The 18412-nt window shown below is 47.4% G+C and overlaps 1 protein-coding gene across 3 annotated transcripts in view; it reads left to right on the top strand.

Annotated features, from left to right (window-relative positions):
• The window catches only part of PRICKLE2 (prickle planar cell polarity protein 2), a 105675-nt gene extending 94760 nt beyond the window's left edge, over positions 1-10915 (top strand). For all 3 annotated transcript variants that reach the window (XM_083869548.1, XM_083869550.1, XM_083869549.1), the window contains exon 8: positions 8275-10915. In XM_083869548.1, coding sequence (XP_083725674.1) covers positions 8275-9143 — 869 coding nt within the window. In that variant the 3' untranslated portion in view covers positions 9144-10915. The remainder of the gene's footprint in view (positions 1-8274) is intronic.
• The last annotated feature ends 7497 nt before the right edge of the window (positions 10916-18412 follow it).

The raw sequence follows: 18412 nt of genomic DNA, 5'->3' as shown, positions 1-18412 counted from the left end.
CACACACAGCACCCTGCTGCCTGGCTTTTCCCATCCCTGCTGTGGCTGATCAAGACCCCATGGAGCTCCCCCCATCCACAGCCTGGAGGTCTGGCTCCCCCCATGTCCTCCACCCTGCATCCTCCAGTTCTGCTTTGCCAGAAGCTCCCAGGCATCCACATACAAAGTCCCTTTGAGCTACCAATGCTGCACAGATGCTCCACCTTATAAAGTGAAATAATTAACACTGCATCCATCTGAGGTTTTATGGCATCACGGAAAACAGTCTGTTTTTTATAGGGAGCTGAAGGGCAAACAGTCCCTGACCTGGAGAGCACATGTTAAAGGCTTGTACCTCCCTGGCAGCGGATTTTGCTGTGATGTTTCTATTACAACTTAACTGCTAATTAGCCGGAGACAGTCAGTAATGCAGATAACTCAGGGCTGGCAGCAGTAATCCCTGTCCTTTGGCCGGAAGACTGCCTGCCGTGAGCAGATGTTGTTCCCTGTGATATTTCAGGGTCAGCCATTGTGTGGGTCAAGATCTACGTGACCCCAATCTCCTGCAGGACCCCAGGTTTCTACCTTACCAAAAGGCTCTATTTAATCGCTTTAAAGCCAATTCCTCATGGGTTAGTAAAGAGGTGAGACACCGTGTTAATCCTGAGCACGTGCCCTTACAGTGCTGGCTTGTGCTCTGCTGTCACCCTGGGCAGTAGTGCACCACCAGACATGTGAGTGGCAGAGGTGGCTGTGACCCTGCTTGTGCTCTGTGTTGGGGTTTGAATTAGGTGGGAGTGTCTCTGCTGTCCTCTGGTTCGTGCTTGTGTGATTGCCACAAATGCTGATGGGCTTTAAGCACATCTAGTGGCAAAGGGCAGTGTCTCCTGCTGGTGGAGGGCATCTCCCCTTCCATGTTTCTATATGAAAATCCCCATTCTGCCATCAGCTGAAGGCTACAACAGACTCCAAATCTGCTGTGGCTTCTTAGAAATTGTAGAAACTGTATCCTCCTGCACTACATGGCTATTAGATGGAGAAGCAAAAAGGAAACAGTATTTCTCAGCCTGTTTTCTGAGAGAGCCCATTTTTGCTGATTTTCTTTTATAATCTCTTATATTGTGCTTCCTTTGTCTACTGTTGGGGTTTTGGGTTGTTGGGTTTTTTTTTTAATGGCAGTAACAAGAACAAAAACCAGTGGATCCTGGAGCAGTGTTTGCCTTGTAGCTCCCTGCATTAAGCAGTTGGGACAATGCTAAGATGGAATGTGTCCAGGAAGGTTTGCATATGATGGGATGACTGATCCTGCCAGAGGTTCATCACTTCCCAAAAGATAACTTGGCCCATCAGCCCTGCTCCCTTTGTTTGTGTTTCCCTCCGGAAAGGTTTTGCAGTCGCTGCATGTGTCTGGCAGTGGAATTAGAAATCAAGAGCTGATCTCTGCTGATTCCAAGCAGTTATTTCCACAAAAAGACAGCTGGTCAAATAGCCCACTTAAAAAAGTACCTGCAGGCTAAATGTTGTTATCTGGGAACAGTCCCTTTGTGTGCTGCTTGCAGAGAGCAGGAGCCTTTTGGAGGTAGAAGTCACACTGAATGGTGACACTGCTGTATGCAAAAGGAGAAAAAGATTTTAAGGATTCCTTGAGCAAATGAGTTTGAGTGAGGGGAACATCTGTCACAGGCATAAATCCGGTTTAAAAATGTGTTAAACTGGTGCTGTTACAGGGTAGAATGTGATTTCACTTACATGGCACACACTGCTCCTGTCATCTGTGTTGTGTGATGCCCAAAGGCCCCACATAGTTAGTTTTTCCAGGACTAGACAACAACCGTGATATAACCAGAAAGTGGAGAGAACAGGGCTGATCCCTGCGTGTCTGAGCTGCAGAGTGACCTGATAGCATCATCTGAGTGGACTGTCTCCAGTCCCTTTTCTTCCTCTGCCTGCAGAGGAGCTAAAAGCTGCAGGGCAGGTGAGGGTAAGAACAAGCCCTGACTAAGGGCCAGGGTTGTATTTTCTGGAGAGACATTAATTAACCCAGCCTCTCCTGCACTGGGAGCTTGGGAGCAGCTCCTGATCACCCTCAGGGATGGCAGTGAGAGGTCTGGATGCTGGTCTCCCTCCCTGTGTGCTCCTCTCTCCCCTGGGCTGGAAAGGGTGGCTGTCCCAAGTGCTCCATCTGAGTTATGCAATCCAGAAAGTGCCACATTGGCTGTTCCTGAGTTTTTCTATGAAAAAATGAGGTTCTCAGCTCTCCACCATGTTCTTATCACTCTCTTTCTCCCAGACACAGCCAGCACAAAACTGCTTCCAAGTTGGAAGATCAGATCCCTGGGGGGAATTCTTGCAGTTTCGAGGTACAGATATAACATTTCCTAATACAAAGCAGGTAATTTCCAAACTGATGTGAAGATAAAGGTTTTCCACCCCAAAGGCCCAATGCCAAACCACTGTAAAACTGTCAGGAACATTTCTTCTCCCTCTCACTTGCTTTTTCCCACTCAACAGTGGGAGGTTTGGTGTGCCTGCTGTGGGGGCCAACCTCTTGCATGTCTTCACCCCTTCAGTGTCACACATGGGCAGTGCAGAGCAGGTGGGGTAATGCAAACCAGAGGGAGAACCAAAATGGATTTCTGGAAGATGTTATTGGGGGAAGCATCATCCCCAACATGGCTTGTTGTGGGGAGGACACAGGAGATGGGAGTGCTGATAAGGGAGCTATAGGGGGGCTTCTGGGTTAAAATCCAACCCTTTTCCAAGCAGCAGCCACATAGGGACTTCTTCCACCAAACTGGGAAGGACTGATTAGTTGGGAAATACCCAGTGACATCCATGGGTTACACATGGGGATGCACCATGGGAGGCTGGGGGGACTGTGATCCACTTGGTGGGGGCTCTGCCTTCCCCCAAATTGTTTATTTTCCATCATTTCCAGTTACACAAAGGTTCTGCTTTATTTCTGCATGCCCTGAGGTCGCTCAGAAGTGAGACGGGGCTGAGTTATAAACAAAGCTCTGTGCAGGCTGTTTCTTCTTAAATCTCTTTTAGTTCTATGGACTGACCTTGAAATAAACCCTGTTTGAGGGGTGGTGAGGATGCCTGATGCTGCGTGAGAGACAAGGCTCTGGCACAGGGGGCTGGACACAAGAGATGCTGTGCTCTACCCTCCTGTGCATCTACAGCTGCATTTAAACACTGGCTGTCAGGGCTGGGTGCTGGGTTTTGGTGCTGGCAGGCACCTCTGTGGGGCTCTGTGGTGAGAGCTGTGATGCAGATATGTGTGTCTGCTGTGATTAACATTAAGGCAAGAAACAAGCATCAGCACAGCCCTATTTGTTTGCAATATCCTATGTCAGGATATTTTGCATTCCCTGGCTGGTGCTCCCCTGCAGTGGGATGCTGGCTCACCCTGTGTTAGCATAGCTTCATAGGGAGTTTGATTTAATGGGGGCTGGGAGCTGCTTCCCCTCATGGGGGGCTCCATTTCCAGCCTCACACCCAGCCCACACACTCTCTGTGGCCTCTCTGCTGTCATTTGCTGAGTGCTTTAATAATTCATAATGCAACCTGCAGCCCCTGTTTAGCAAAGCACACAGTGGGATTGAAGCACCTCTGAGTGCTTTGTTGTGGCAAGGTTGTAGAGGTGATGTTCACCAGGGGTATCTTTGTGCTGTCGCTTTGCTTATTTGGGTGTTATTTCCCTTGGCACTATTTATGGGATAAACATGGTTCTCAGGAGGGGTGGGGACAGACTTCAGAGGGAATGGTACAGGGTGTTCTTAGCAAACCTGAATGTTAACCAGCAATCTGCTTGGTTTTCTTGGTGCTGCAGCTAGCTCCACTTCTATATCGAGTACCTACAGCCAAGCTGCAGCTTTCCCTTGTGCTCATTGGAAAAGCATGTGTTTCCATGGTTCCAGGGTGAAATATTGAGCCTGGCAGCCCCATGCAGTGGAGAGCAGCAGCAGCAAAACCTGCTGTGTCTACGTGTGCTGTGGTGCTGGCACCAGTCTGGCTCCAGGACGGCCACCAGCCGAAGCACCGTGCTGGAGGCAGCAGTGACATGAGCCTCTGGGGCAGCCAACAGGGATGTGTTCAGTATCTCAGAGCATCATGCAGAAGGGAATTTTGGTGGGGTCAGCATGTTATTCCAAGGGTTTGCACCCTTGGAATGGTCTTGGTGATGTGGTAACAACCACACCACGCCACAGGCCAGAGCAGGGCTCCTGCTCCCTTGGATGGGTTTAGGAAACAGATTCTGACATTTCTTCATTAGGAGAAAGGGCTGCATGGTGGGGTCTCACCTCATGTGCTCTTCCAGACTGTGGCTCTCTTGGGTAATTAGCTGTGTTCCCAGATGAAACACTTCAATAAGCAGGAGCTGCAACAGCTGCACATAACTACTAAGATGGGGCCTCATGGATGGGTGTAGCTCTGGAATGGCAAATGACCTGAGGAGACAAGGGTTGGGGCCACCTTTGCCCCATCCAGGACATTGTGGGACCAGGAATCTGGAGACACCCTGCATGTGCCAGGAAAACCCACCACTGCCTTTGGGTGCCCGGGAAACCTTCCAGTGCCAGAGCCTGCCCCAGTCACCTTCTGCTGTGATTACACAGGAAGAGTTTTCTTTTCCAATATGAAACTTTTGCTGCAGGAGTCAGCAGACCTGGCGGATAATGTGTTCCCTCCTCTTTGCAAGCATTTTTTTCTGCCTTTTAAGGTTGTTACTATATCCCCTTCAGCTTTCTCTCCTCTAGACTAAACAACCTCTGCTCTTTCAAACTTTATTCCCAGGTTATGTTTTTTAGATGAAATTTTTTTAGACAAATGGTTATTGCTATCCCCTGATCTCGCTGCGGTCAGACTGGAGCACTTCTGGCTTGCTCCCACTATGCCTCCTGAGGTCTTGTGGCTCCACAGAGAGCCATGGAGAGGGACATTTTGAGACCTTAGAAAGATTAATCTGGGCCTAGCCCTGCTCATGATGCCTTGGCATAAATGTAAAATTCAGCCTGGAGACACCTTTGTGTTCTGCAAGGATTATAGATTGCATCCTGAACTTGGAACCTGCTGTGGGCACTGTAAGAGCCATGCAGAGCTCTCAGTGCCTTCAGCTAGAAGAGCACAGCTTTGCTTCTGAGCGAGTGGAATAAATCCTTCACTGTCACCATGAGCATATTAATAAAAGTTGTCCTCTCCCAGCTGCATGGCTTGCTGGGTCACTTCTAAGTGTAGCTCTCAAAAAAAAAAAAAAAAAAAAAGGCTTGTGCATGTGCAGCCTGCCCAGTCTACCAGGGAAGACATATTGCCCTCAGCATGGAGCCTTTTTCACTCTGTCATATGGAGAGATAAAGCCATTGGATGTTGGATTGGCTTTGCATCAGACTCTCCTGAGCACAGGCTCCATCACACCCCAATTTCTCTGTACTGGCAATGGTGATGGACATGTTTAGTTCTGGATTCCTCTTACAATCAGTATTTTCCTGGCAAATCAAGATCTCAGAATGTTTCTGCTTAATTATAATCATTCTGTCTGAATGATCAGCCAGAAACATCCCTGTGGCTGATTAAACCTTGCACTCCAAGCATGGGCCATTCACATGGTCACAGGATCCTTGTCTGAACTCACTGCCCCTTGCTGCCTTCTAAGGGGAAGAGGCTAAAGCACTTATAGGTGTCTGCTGGAGGTGTGTGAGGGGCTGGAGTCCCCTGTCCTGCACAGACTAAACCAATGAAGCTCTGGCTCTGCCCTTCCCAAGCCGGAGCACCTCACTTATCACAGCTTGCTTTACTGTACACAAAAAGAAACAGGTTTCCCTCCTGGTTGTCCTGCTTGATCTTGGCCACATCATTCCTGCCTGTAATGAGAAGGATGCAGATGTGTCTTATTTAATTCAAAAACACTGTTTCACACTTGCCATGTCTTCAGAGCCTGTGCCCAAGCACTCATTTTATTCTTGCTGATGCAGGACCACAGGAGGGAAATGGCTGTGAGGGGCAACTGAGACCCACGGGTACCATCTGATATGGCTGATGCTGGGAGCAAAGCACCAGCTCACACCACGCCCCTGTGAGTGAGGCAAGGTCAGCCCCTTTATAATGATTCTGCCAAAATGGATCTGTTGATGCCACAGAAGCATCCTGTGGTGCTGGAGCTGTATTTCTGCACAGCACTGCTGTTGCTCGTTCTTACCATAGAGCTGCATCAGCTCCCTTAATGAAGTGCTGCATAAATGTCACTGAGGGCTCATTTTCCTTGGTGTCAGCTATTGTCTGACAGATGTGATTAAGGCCACATTGGGCTGTCAACAGCCATGATTCTCATTGTGATCAGCTCTGCTGGCAGTCCTGCTGTTGCTCCAGCTTTTCAGGAAGTCTTTGCGCATGTTACTGAGTTGCTTTTCCCTCCTCAGGGGCTGCTGGGCTCCTCCACACTGACACAGGGGGGACATGGAGAGCAGTGTCTGATGTGATAGATGCCTTCACTGGGTTCACAGGCAGGAAATCACAGCTCCAGTGAGGAGGAGAAACATAATGGGAGTGTGGAGCGTGGGTAGGCAGGTCTTCAGAGGGGACAGGAATCCCATCCAGGGCTTTTTCCAAAGGGCAGTGGGTGGGTTTGGGCTTGCTCACTCAAAGTCAGCGTGACTTAGGGAGGAAAAAAAAAAGCATGAAGTTGACTTGAAAAGTGTGTCCTCTTCAAAAAAAACCCATGGCTTTTCCTTCTTTTTAATCCAGCCTCTCCCTCTTCCTGTGGCATCACCTTCACTTTACCTTAAACTCAAAAACATCCCCATTAACAGCAGAAAAGCAAAGAAGCTGGGACTCAAGGAGCAAAACCAAACCATGTGAGGGCCAGTAAAGCTCTCCCTGATGCCACTGAGAGCAGGGTTTGCAAAACTTTGCCTAGCTTTGCAGGATCTATTGATCTTTTCAAAGTTGAAAAGCTGGGCCCAAGGAAACCCTGAAGCAACACATGAAAGGGGTTAGTGACAGCAACCCTTGTTCTTGCTCAGGTTTAGCAGCAGCAGCTAATGCCAAAAGGAGCTGAGCTCTTGATGAAATGCAAGCAGCTTTTGTTAAAGGAAAAAGGGCTTTATTCTTCAATTGTGGGCTGGGTGGTTATTTTTTATAATTAATTTACAGTCATAAATTGTTGGTGATTGCATAAAGGCTGTGCGTCATGTTGGAAATTCTGCTGACGGTGCACAGTTCTCTGTGTTGGGTCTGCTCTGGGATGTTGTGCAGAGGGACAGGGAGAAGGGTGCCAAAGCAAACATTCCGCATTTGATTTGGGATGGAACAGATTTCCTTTGAAATAACTTGCGAAACATCTTGTCCTGAGCTTGCAGTGCAACCATTGACTGCTGCCAGTTGTCAAGCCAACAGGGAGATGGTCAGAAAATAGTCAAGAAACACCCATAAAACAAGCCAACCACTGTGGGGTGCATTGAGTTTCTTGTTGACAGGCAGGTGCTGAGCAGACACCCCACTTCTTCCCTGCTGCCAAGGTGGAGGCTTCCTGGACTGAAGGAAAGCATCTTGCAGGAGCTCAGGGCTTGTTGGCACATTGGAGAGATCAGATCTAATGGGTCACCTTCCCAAGCAGGGCACCCCATCAAGGTGGAGCTCACATTTCTGACTCCTGCCCATGCACAACTCCCTGCATATCTGCAGGGATATTCTGACCTTCCCACTGTTGTGCGGCTCACAGGAAGCTCCAGCAGACCTTCTGGTGCTCGGGCATTTCCTGGGAAACCCAACTGTAACTTTGGTCTCTCCATAGGTGTCATTCAGGGGACCTGTGAGGTGCAGTATAGTGACAACCCTGAATTAAGTCAGTGGCCCTGTTTTCGTCGTTTAGTCCTCCAAAATGTGTTGTCATTGCAGAAGGTGTGAGTGCTGGATCATGGCACCCTAGTTAGCTCGGCGTGCAGGAGGCCTCAGGTTACCTCTGACGCATGATTTCTCCCTGGCATCGTTGGTTATTCCTATCAAGTTGCAGACAGTGTAGACATATGGGAAAGGAAGTCGTGAAAAGCAGCTTGGAGTCCAACTCAAAACACCTTAAATTGGTGTGATTTCCCCGAAGGAGGAACTGCCTGCTCTTTTAAAAAAAATAAAAGTCCTCCTCTTAAAAAGGGCTCTTCAGGACAGAACTGATACCACTGAGTTGCTTTTTAAAGCAAAAGTCTTGGGCCAAAAACAGCCTCCACCCTGCATCTCCCTGACAGAAAATTCTCTTTCTTAACTTCTTTTTTTTTTTCCCTTTGCCTTTTTCCTGCAAAGGCCTCTCAGCAGATGGTGGAGCCAAGCGCCAGGAGCACCTCTCCAGGTTCTCCATGCCTGACCTGAGCAAAGACTCGGGCATGAACGTCTCAGAGAAGATGAGCAACATGGGCACCCTGAACTCCTCCATGCAGTTCCGCAGCGCCGAGTCCGTGCGCAGCCTGCTGTCGGCGCAGCAGTACCAGGACATGGAGCCCACCCTGCACGACCTCGCCAGCCCTCTCGGCTACCAGGAGCGGCCCTTGCACGGGCGGATGCACCAGAGCTTCGACTACGGCAGCGGCGTGCCCGGGGGCCAGCTGGGGGCTCAGGAGATCCCCAGGCACACCCCCATGAGTGAGCGCACACGCCGGAGAACCGTGCTCCGGGATGACGACCGGCACTACCGCCCGCACCGGCCCCGGCGCTCCCGGCGCTCCCGCTCGGACAACGCCCTGCACCTGGCCAGCGAGCAGTGCTACCGCCTGAAGGAGAGACCCTCGCTCCGAGCCAGGGACGACTATGACCCCTTCATGCACCAGAGGAGCTGCAGGGAGACGATGGAGCAGGGTCCCTGCAGGGATGTCTACGGCCGCTGTCCCCGGACGGTGTCGGATCTCGCCTTGCAGAACCACTTGGGCGAGAGATGGGGGCCCTACTTTGCCGAATACGACTGGTGCTCCACCTGCTCCTCTTCCTCGGAGTCCGACAACGAGGGCTATTTCCTCGGGGAGCCCATCCCGCAGCCTGCCCGCCTCCGGTACGTGACCAGCGAGGAGCTGCTGCACAAGTACGGCTCATACAGCATGCCCAAGTCTTCCTCGGTGGGGGCCAGGGGACAGTTGCACAGCCGGAAAAGACAGAAGAGCAAGAACTGTATCATATCCTAATGGCATCCTTGCCAGGCACTTTGGGAGAATGTAAATTAACTCACGATCTTGCACTGTTTTAGATCATGTAAGTGCTTTTATTGTAACAAAAGAAAGGCCCGAAGAGTAGGGATTTGTAAGAAGGTTGTAGACCGGCTTCTATAAATAGTCATAATCCTGGGCACGGTGAATATATTTTGCACATCTTACTTTGGAGATAAAAATTTTAAAAGTTCACTTTAGCCTGTAATATTTACCCAGTAGTTTCTCTTCCTTCTCCCAGATACTGCCACCCTCTTGAGCTCTGTTTGTCCGTACGTTTTGGTTGCCACTGTTGACTCTCAGCATCAGTTTGCTGGTAGCTTTTGCTTTCCACCACATTTTTGTTTTCCATTAGCCATGTTGGTAGGTGATTTGTCTCTTGGACAGTGTGGGAGCCTAAGTTATTTCCATGATTGTTGTAAATGCAATGTAAATGAGAGTTTGGAGAAAATATTTTTGTATTTTGTAATATCAGAGGAATTTCTATATCTTAGGAGTCACTGGGAAAATGCATGCACATTCAGAATTGTTTTCAGTCAGAGCTAACCAAACAGTACTTTGGATCCCCCTTTCCATTTCATCATCAAACTCTTTAAGTTTATCATTGAGAGTCTGAGTTTTCGTTGGTTTTGAGGGGTTTTTTTTGTTTTAACCCTTTTTTTCCTGTTTGTTTGTTTTGATCCTGGTCAATAAACGGAATGTTTTTTGATTCATTAAATCTTGACAAGCCTCAGTGGCATTTTGAAGCCTGTAATTTGCAGGTACACTCCATCAGTCAGATACAGAAACCCCTGACAGCTGCAAAAGGGACTTTTTTTTATTATTATTATTATTAAATAGGAAACACCATAACTACCAAATGTCTGCAACATTGTAAATTACCAAAGCTGGAGAAGGAATTTCACACCTCTGTAGAGAACGCTGAAGTTACTAAACATTGAACTATTATTTGGAGTAAATAAAGTGTAAATGGTGCAATTGTGTGATGTCAGCATGACGTTGTTTTGAATATAGACTTGTCTTATGGTGCTCTAGTCTCCTGGGTTATGTTAACTGCTGTTCATTACCAAGTGGAAGTCTCAAGTATTGCCTCCTGCCTAAGACGTATGAGAACACCTGCAAACTGCTCCCCATGGGCCCCTCCTGCCCGGCAAGATGCCCTCACCCCTCTGGGGCTGTTTGTGGCCAGGGCTTGTCCCCTGGGGGGCTCAGCCCCAGGGCCAGGACAGCCCGTTGCCGTGGCAGGGGGCCCCTACATCGGGCTCAGCTGTGTTGTATTCTGGTGGATGTGAGTTTGTTCTCTGTGTGCTTTAATCCATTGGGGTTCTGCCATCCCAGCGTGTCCCAGCTGCGAGCCAAGGCCAGGTTGTCCCAGTGCTTCCCAGAAAGGAGCAAGTTTGCAAAAGGGGCTCTTGGCACCCAAAAGCACCTGTGGGGGGTTAAGATAAGGCTGGGCTTTGAGCCACAGGAGGGCTGAGAGCTTAACCAGCTGGATTGCCCTCGTCCCTTGTGCTGGTGGCACCTCAGTGTGTCCCTGCACCCTGGGGCCAGCCCTTTCCTGTGGATTCTGCTGCAAGGATGGCACTGGCAGCCTTGGGTACACACAGGGACACCCCCCATGCCTACTCAAAGCAGCAGATGCAGAAAAATCTGGAAGATGGATGTCTACATACCACAGACTATTGCTAGGAATTTTTTTGTTGTTTGTAAAGGACAATGTGATAATTATTATTCCTTTAAAAAGAAAAAAAAAGAAATGATACTTAAATATATTTAAAAAAATGTTTTTTCCAGTTGGAATAAATGGAAATATTCATCCAAATCGAAGAGTCTCGTGTATGTTTTTTGCTCTTGAGGAGTGTTGGTTAATCATTAGTAGAAAACGTGATTTTTACTGAGCTGGTCTTGCTATAAAAACACAAGAACCAGCTCAGCTCCATCGTTGACATGGTTTTGGTGGGCAGGGAAAGCTGGTGGAGGAGCATTTCCTGCACATCACACACCTTTGCAGGGTTGGTGACCTGGTGTGCCAACACCTGGACCCATTATTGTTAAAAAAACCACATCATAGATTCATTAAGGTTGGGAAAAAACTCTAAAATCATTGAGCAAGAACAGCTCAACACCACCATGTTCACCACTAAAGGATATTCACAGGAGCCATATCCACACAGCTTTTGAACATTTCAGGTTGTCTTGAAATCTTCACCTGTTAAAAGCCAGCACAGCTCAACTGAAATCCCTGCTGGGCCTCTGGCACACTGGGGGAGACTATCAACCTGAAATGTATAAATAACAGCCTTTTCTTAGAAGTTCACATGTTTTCCAAAACAGACCTGCTAAGCTGGATAGAGGTATTGCTTACGGCGACAAATACAACACTGTCACTACAGCTTATTATATAATTGGAATTTAATATGTACTGTTTAATTCATTGTCAGTGATTAAAAGCACAACAAATGTCTGTCAGCTCTGGTACAGCTGAGCCGCTCTTGTGCAGCAGGAGCTTGGATTGCTCAGCAAATGGTAAAAAACTAATCCCCAGCCTTTCCCCTTTCCCTGCTTGCTGCCTCTCCCCAGGGGTAACAGAACAAGTTTATTTAGAGACTCCTTTGCAGCAGAATTGCAGCTCTCTGCACATGCAGTTTTTCCACTAAAATCCCAGGCACAGTGCTTCTGTTCACACGATGGTTTTGCTGCTGGAAGCAACTCTTCAAAATTTGGTTCTCACTGCAGAGCATCTCTGCATCCCTGCAATGCACTCCAGTTTTAATGGAACGCTGGAATTGGAACAGATGGGCAACAAACGAGGGAGAAAAGTCTCTCAGGTGATACTCCCCTCTGATGGACCCTTCACCAGCACCACAGAAAGGTGTCAGATCACATTTTCTAGGAAAGTCAGAGTTGGTACAAATTTCAGCAATAAATGCCAATGCAGCTTCCAAACTCTTTTGATTTTTCATACAGGCTCCAGAAGTCCAGTACACTTTGAGGCATGTGATTGAAAAAGAAAAAAGAAGTGATTTTTGTTTTCTGCTTAGCCCCGTTGGAATATGATTAACCATTTCTGACAAACCCACTGAGCTTGAGGGATGGAGCTACAAGTCTGTATAATCTTGCTCCACTGCCATCTGGCCCTGCTGATTCCCCTCTCTGTGCCCACTGCACATGGAAGCGGGGCACACGTGCTGCCATTTGCATTTGCATCTCCAGAACTGAGTGAAGATGACACCACCTAAAGCTTGGGGTGTGTCAGTGGCTCCCAGTTTCCCTGGGCTCACCTGCAGTTTCCCTGGTTTGGCCAAGCAGGAAGATTTTTGCTGGGCTCCTCCAGACAGCTGTGCTGACAGAGCCAGCCTGGCACGCTGTCACTGTCACTTAGAAAAATAATTAGGTCTGATCAAGTCTATTGCTACCACAATCTTCTGTAAAAGATCTCTTTTTCCCCCCTTTTTTCTCCAAAAAGGCCTTTGCAAAACCCACCCAGTGTTACCATGTTACGGATTGGTGTTAACCTCTGTTGCAAAGCCAAGGTTCACATCACACACTTGGCCATGACTCGTGTGATGGTGGGAGCACAGCATCCTTCATATCCATGTTCCCCAGCAGACATGGGGGCATCCCTAAGGTCCCTACAACACCTGAAATGCCCCAGCATGACATGTTGGCCCAAAAGCCACTAGAGCTGTGCAGGGAAGCTTCCAGCACACTAAGGCTTGTTTTTCAGGAAGCCAAAAGCCACACAGCCTTGAACCTGGCAGATTCATCATAATGAGCAAAGCTTCTGCAGAAAGACCAGAAGTGTAAAGTTAGAAATATTCAGCAGCACCTTGTCTGGAAATTATCATGCACAGATAATCTCTATTTGCTAAAGGCCCGAGAGGCTCTGGCATAGCCCAAAACACTCTGTGGCTTTAAAAACCCAGTTGCTTTATGAAGAGAGGGACAGCATTGCTGAGTGGGGGGTTAATAAATTACATCAGTTTGACAAAGACTCAGTTCTCCCAAGAAACAGGCACACATTTACCCTCACAATTTAATAACCCAAAAATCCATGTCTATGCAGTACGAGGCTGGCAGCACCCACCTGGCACTGCTGCTGTGCCCCCTCCTCAGCTCTCTGCTAGCCTGGGCTCCTGGGCTTTGAGCTGCCCTGTTACCTGATGAACTTTGCTCTTTCAGGCTAAAAAAAGCTCCCAGAACCTTGCATTTACATACAATTATGCTATTCTTGAAATCTAGGCTGTCCTCATTCTCCTGAAGATTATCTGCTACCTATTAGATGACCATCTTCCATGTCTGGAAAAGCTCATTAACTAAGAGCAATTCCAGAGGATTTTATTTTTAAAGATTATCTTTTTCTTTTTTTCTTTTTTTAATGCAATACACTTTCAACCTAGATCCTTAAAACTATTTAGGAATTCAGATCCAGTTTGAGTACAAAGGGGAGTCACTGGAGAGCTGGGGCCACTTTCCAAAAGCATCCACAAGTTGTGACATAGCAGTGCAGGGGAGAGGAAGGAAGGAAGGAAGGAGGGAAGGAAGGAAGGAAGGAAGGAAGGAAGGAAGGAAGGAAGGAAGGAAGGAAGGAAGGAAGGAAGGAAGGAAGGAAGGAAGGAAGGAAGGAAGGAAGGAAGGAAGGAAGGAAGGAAGGAAGGAAGGAAGGAAGGAAGGAATACACTATTATAGTCATTTTTAATGCCAAAAATGCTCATCTGAATCTCTGAGGAGGGGAAAAAGATTAAAAAGTTCAAATTATTTGAATTTGCTGCCTCTGCCCATCTACAATGGACTCCAGTGTTGTGCTGTGTGTTCCCTCTGTGTTAAAGCATCAGCTTCATCTGCAGCCAGGCTTCATCCTCAGCTGGGAGCAGAGGAGGTCACAGGCTTTACCCACCTATGGGACTCTGGCCCTTAGGTCAGTGACCAAAGGCAGCTCCACCCTTCTGCTTCTTCACTTCTTATTAAGCACTCAGCAAATTACCAGCTTCTCTGTTCTAAGGCAAACCCAGTCAGTTGCTAAAGCATTCTCAGGAGAGTTTTCCCCTTGTAAAAGCAAATATTTATATCTGCTGTGCTCTTAGAGGCTCTGGATATGATCAACTCTCAAGGCAAGATTTAGCTGAAAGAGATGATTTATTAAAATGGATAAACAAAGCCCTGTGAAGCAAGTTAATTCAGCCTAAATAAAGCATTAAACTCTGAAGAGCACACATCAGATCACAGTGCATATCTATATGTGTATGTATATCTATCCCATGTAATTCCTGCAGTCACAAGCACAGCCCTCTGGACAGGGATCAACACCCTGGAGAAAGCCAGCCCTGAGCCAGGCTGGGTGTGTATTAGGCAATGAATTTAACAAACCCAGTCAGGCGATACACTCCCACCCCAAACACAGGGATCCCTTTGGCTGCCCTCCCTGCATGTGCCCTGTGCCTCAGTTTCCCCAGCTCCAAGCCTCCACCATAATGATGCTTTTAATAACAAGGAACTTAAAAACGGCGTGAAGGAGGCTGGCAAAAGAGTTCTGATTCAAACCAGTTTTGTTGGCACTGCATGCCAGCAATTTCTATCAGAGTCATTTTCTCCCTTAGATCCTTGCTGCTACAGAGCTTTAGCTCTATACAACTTGGATTTTTTTCTTCTTTTCTGTAAGTCGGGCCTTAATTGTCAATTATTTGCTCATGAGAAGGCTTTCATGGCTGACGCTGGAGCAGACTCAAGCAGTTTTTATTTTGGTACTTGGATTAATTAGCTTTATTGGAAGAGGGAGGCAGGGCAGGGATTCATTCTTGCTGCTCATCACATATTCATTATTTACATTTTTCGGTATCCCAAGTAACTCGGCACAGAAAACAAGTAAATGAAGACTGAAACATACACAAAACATCTGGAGCCGCTGCAATTCTGTAATTATCACTGCTCGTTCACAATGCACAGAGTGCCTGTTGGAAAGGCCATTCATGTATTGGCCCAATGGAGATTTTTCCTGTCAGATGCTTCCAATGAGCCCCCCCGTGTCCTCCTGCCCCATCTGCCTGGCTTAGGTCTGACCTTGACTCCCCAACAAAAGCCAAAGCAGCAAAATTGTTCATTGTTGAGAATAGCAGCCTCTGGAGCTCCTGGCCCAGGACAGTAAACACAGCTGGGCACATTAGGGCTGCTGAATAATTCATGTGATGACTCTTTAAAATAGTAAATCCTGCTCCCTCAACCCACTCCATGCTTCTTCATGTGCCTGCTGACACTTGGTGAATATTTAGGAAGTTTTACTAAATTCACAGTCTCTTGTAGCAAACAGTTTTAAAATGTTGAGTGAAACACTTGCATCTCACACTGCTCACTGTTCATGTGGCCACAGGGGAGGAAAAGGGAGTCAGAGAGAGTCACTGCAAAATCCTTGTGGCTTAGATGAAAATTTTCAAGATTTTGGTCCAGCAGATGCAATGCTGCCCTGTGCCCCCCCTGCAGCTCTATGGCTCTCTACTCACCCACCACTGAGGGGTTAAATTAAAACTTCATCCTTGGGTAACACATGGGTGAAGTGGCAATTTTTTTATATGCCAGGAAGGTCAGGCCTTGGCACAGCAGCATTTGACTGTGGGGAACCTGAATGAGACCCCCCAAAAGTGCTGGTGTGGCCAATGGCTCAGCTGGCAGCACTGGTGGGGTCTGCCAGCCTGAAGGGAAAGGGAAAAAGGGAAAGGGAAAGGGAAAGGGAAAGGGGAAAGGGGAAAGGGAAGAGAAAGGGGAAAGGGAAAAGGTAAGTAAAGGAAACGGAAAAGGGAAAAGGGCAAAAGGGGGAAAAAATGGGAAAGAGAAAAGCAGAAAGGCAAAGGAGAAGGGGAAGAGGAGATGTTTTCTCCTTGCTGGGCAGTGGGCAGCCCCCTGGGCAGGTGCACTAGAGCAGCCTCCTCTCCCACCACTTGGCCTTCTAGCAGTTCATTTTGGAATTCAGAGTGCCAGGAGTAAGTGTGCCTGGCTTCACCACCTGGCCCAGTTGTGATGGTAGAGGGTTTTGCTCAGAGGAAGCAAATCTTTGCATATTTATGAGCATAATTGTTTAAGGCAAAAGATACAAAGGAGAGAAGTTGATTTGGGATGCACAGAGAACTGGAGCAAACAAGCCTGGCTCCCCACGGGGCCTCACTGCAGCCCCAGAGATCCCTGCCTTTAATGCTCTTGGATTGTTAACAGCTGGGAGAGGGTGGGGAGAGCCTGTCTAGGGGAAAAAAGGCAAAAATCTCCCAGTTTCACTTTCATAATTTGGAGTTTCAAACCAATGTTTATGACAATGTCATTATTGCTGAGCATCCACTGGGCTCAGGGAATAAAATTCCTTTTATTCATCTCCAATGTCAGGATTTGCAAGTGCAAGAGATTTTCAAGAGCTTGTCTCAGTCCCTGTTTGTATGCAAATCATGTTGTAACATTTCTTAGACTAAAAGACTCGATTTTTGCTATCATCAGTCAAAGCATCTGTCAGCCTTGTCAGAAAAGAAAGACTTTGATTCTTTCAGGTCAAAACAACCCAAAATTATTGCTAGAATATTGAGATGGGTTTAAGACATGAAGATTACAATGAGAATTGCTTAAACCTCATTTTTCCTTTCAATGAAATTTAAATTTTGATTTTATTTCTACACGTAATGCAATTTTTTTTCACAGGTGACAGTTTTAAAATCAGAGTTCAGTGCAATATTCCAGATCTCCATAATTGGGCAGGGAGCAGTCAGCATTGGATTCAACCACATAAACAGGAGAAAACTGGGATGAGGAATGAAACAAGCTAAAGAATGGGCAAAAAAAAAAAAAAAAAAAAATAGAAAATTGAGTAGGAGCTTGTGCCAAGGCTTGAAGGCATCTAATGAGGCTCCAAGATCAAACACTTCTAGGGATGCTGTAAGCACCAAGTGCTTGGGAATAGGGTCCTCTCCAGGAGGTAAATCCTCTGTCCAGAGAGAAAAATGTGCCATTGTCCCTGAATGTGTGGACCCCAGAAGTCTGAAGTTTTGTTCATTATAAAAACAAAAAAGAGCTGGTGTCTACAGGAACACTTTCCCCTTGGTGTGGCCTGGGCCTATCTTTCAGCAAGACAATCAGAGCATCCTCCATGTGACATGGGTTGGCTGAAGTGGAAAACACTGGTTAGCAAGTGACACAGTCTTTCTAAGAGCAGGATTTCTGCTTTCTCATGAACATGATTTTTTAACAACCTGCTAGATGGAGAGCTCACAGTGTTCCTCTGGGTCTCTGTGAGGGGCTGTCACTCTGCTCTTGGCAGAGAAAATTCCATCTCCCAATAAAACTCCACGCACCCACTCGTCATTTAAGAAGTCCCTAAAGCCTGAAAGGCTTTAGTGCAGCCACCAACAAAAAAAGGCACCTGCACCTCCAGCTCCACACCTGGATAAAGACTGGGAGGATTGGGATGTGCTGCTACAGCTTTGGATCTCCTCCAGCACCGTCAGCAAGTTCCCTGCCTGTTGGCATCAAAGTGGAGTTCAAATCCCTGAGTTTGCTGGGAATTAAGAAACTGGTTTTAGGGTCTGCACTGGGGCCAGTGTTTCTCCATTGGCTAGTGGAAGGAGGCTGCCCAAGGTCCTGTGGGCTGGAACAGCAGTGTGAGCACCCCAGCATGGCCCTGGTTTGTTCCTATCTGGATTCTCTCCCCACAGAACCAGCAACAAGCCCTGCTGCAAAAACCAGGGAACCTCCCAGGTATCCTGAGCTGCTGCTTTGGGCAGCTTTAGGATCTTTTGCCAGAGGAACCTCACTGTTTGTACTCTGTCCTCAAACAGGCACAGCAAGTTTCCCCCTCCTGGTGCCTGCAGCTTTATACCTTCAAGTGACCACTCACTGCCCACTGTGACCACCAGAGCAAACAGCCTCTGCCCACCACTGAGCATCCATTTCCAGCACAGAAAACAGATGGATTTTCATTTACAGAGGCACAAGGCTCTCTCTCTCCTGCACATACACACACTGACATCACAGCCTCCACCATTTATATGAGGAACTGTGAAGAAATAACATGTTATAATAACAGCATGGATCTATCTCTCAAGCTCTGAATGATAAGGCAGTAATCATTTCACCAATGTGAAGAAAGATTTCCCAGTACTCTTTCCTAAAGATAAGCATGATTGGGGACCAGTGTGATACCCTCTCCCCACCAGCATGCAGTTTTCCAGAGAAGTGATGTTCCCAAAAGCCACTACATTAACCTATAGGCAGAACAGCCA

This window comes from Zosterops lateralis, assembly GCF_965231275.1.
Source record: "Zosterops lateralis genome assembly, chromosome: 11".
Classification (NCBI taxonomy): Eukaryota; Metazoa; Chordata; class Aves; order Passeriformes; family Zosteropidae; genus Zosterops; species Zosterops lateralis.
The sequence above is the reverse complement of the archived record's forward strand: the minus strand, read 5'-3'. Positions and strand labels throughout refer to the sequence as shown.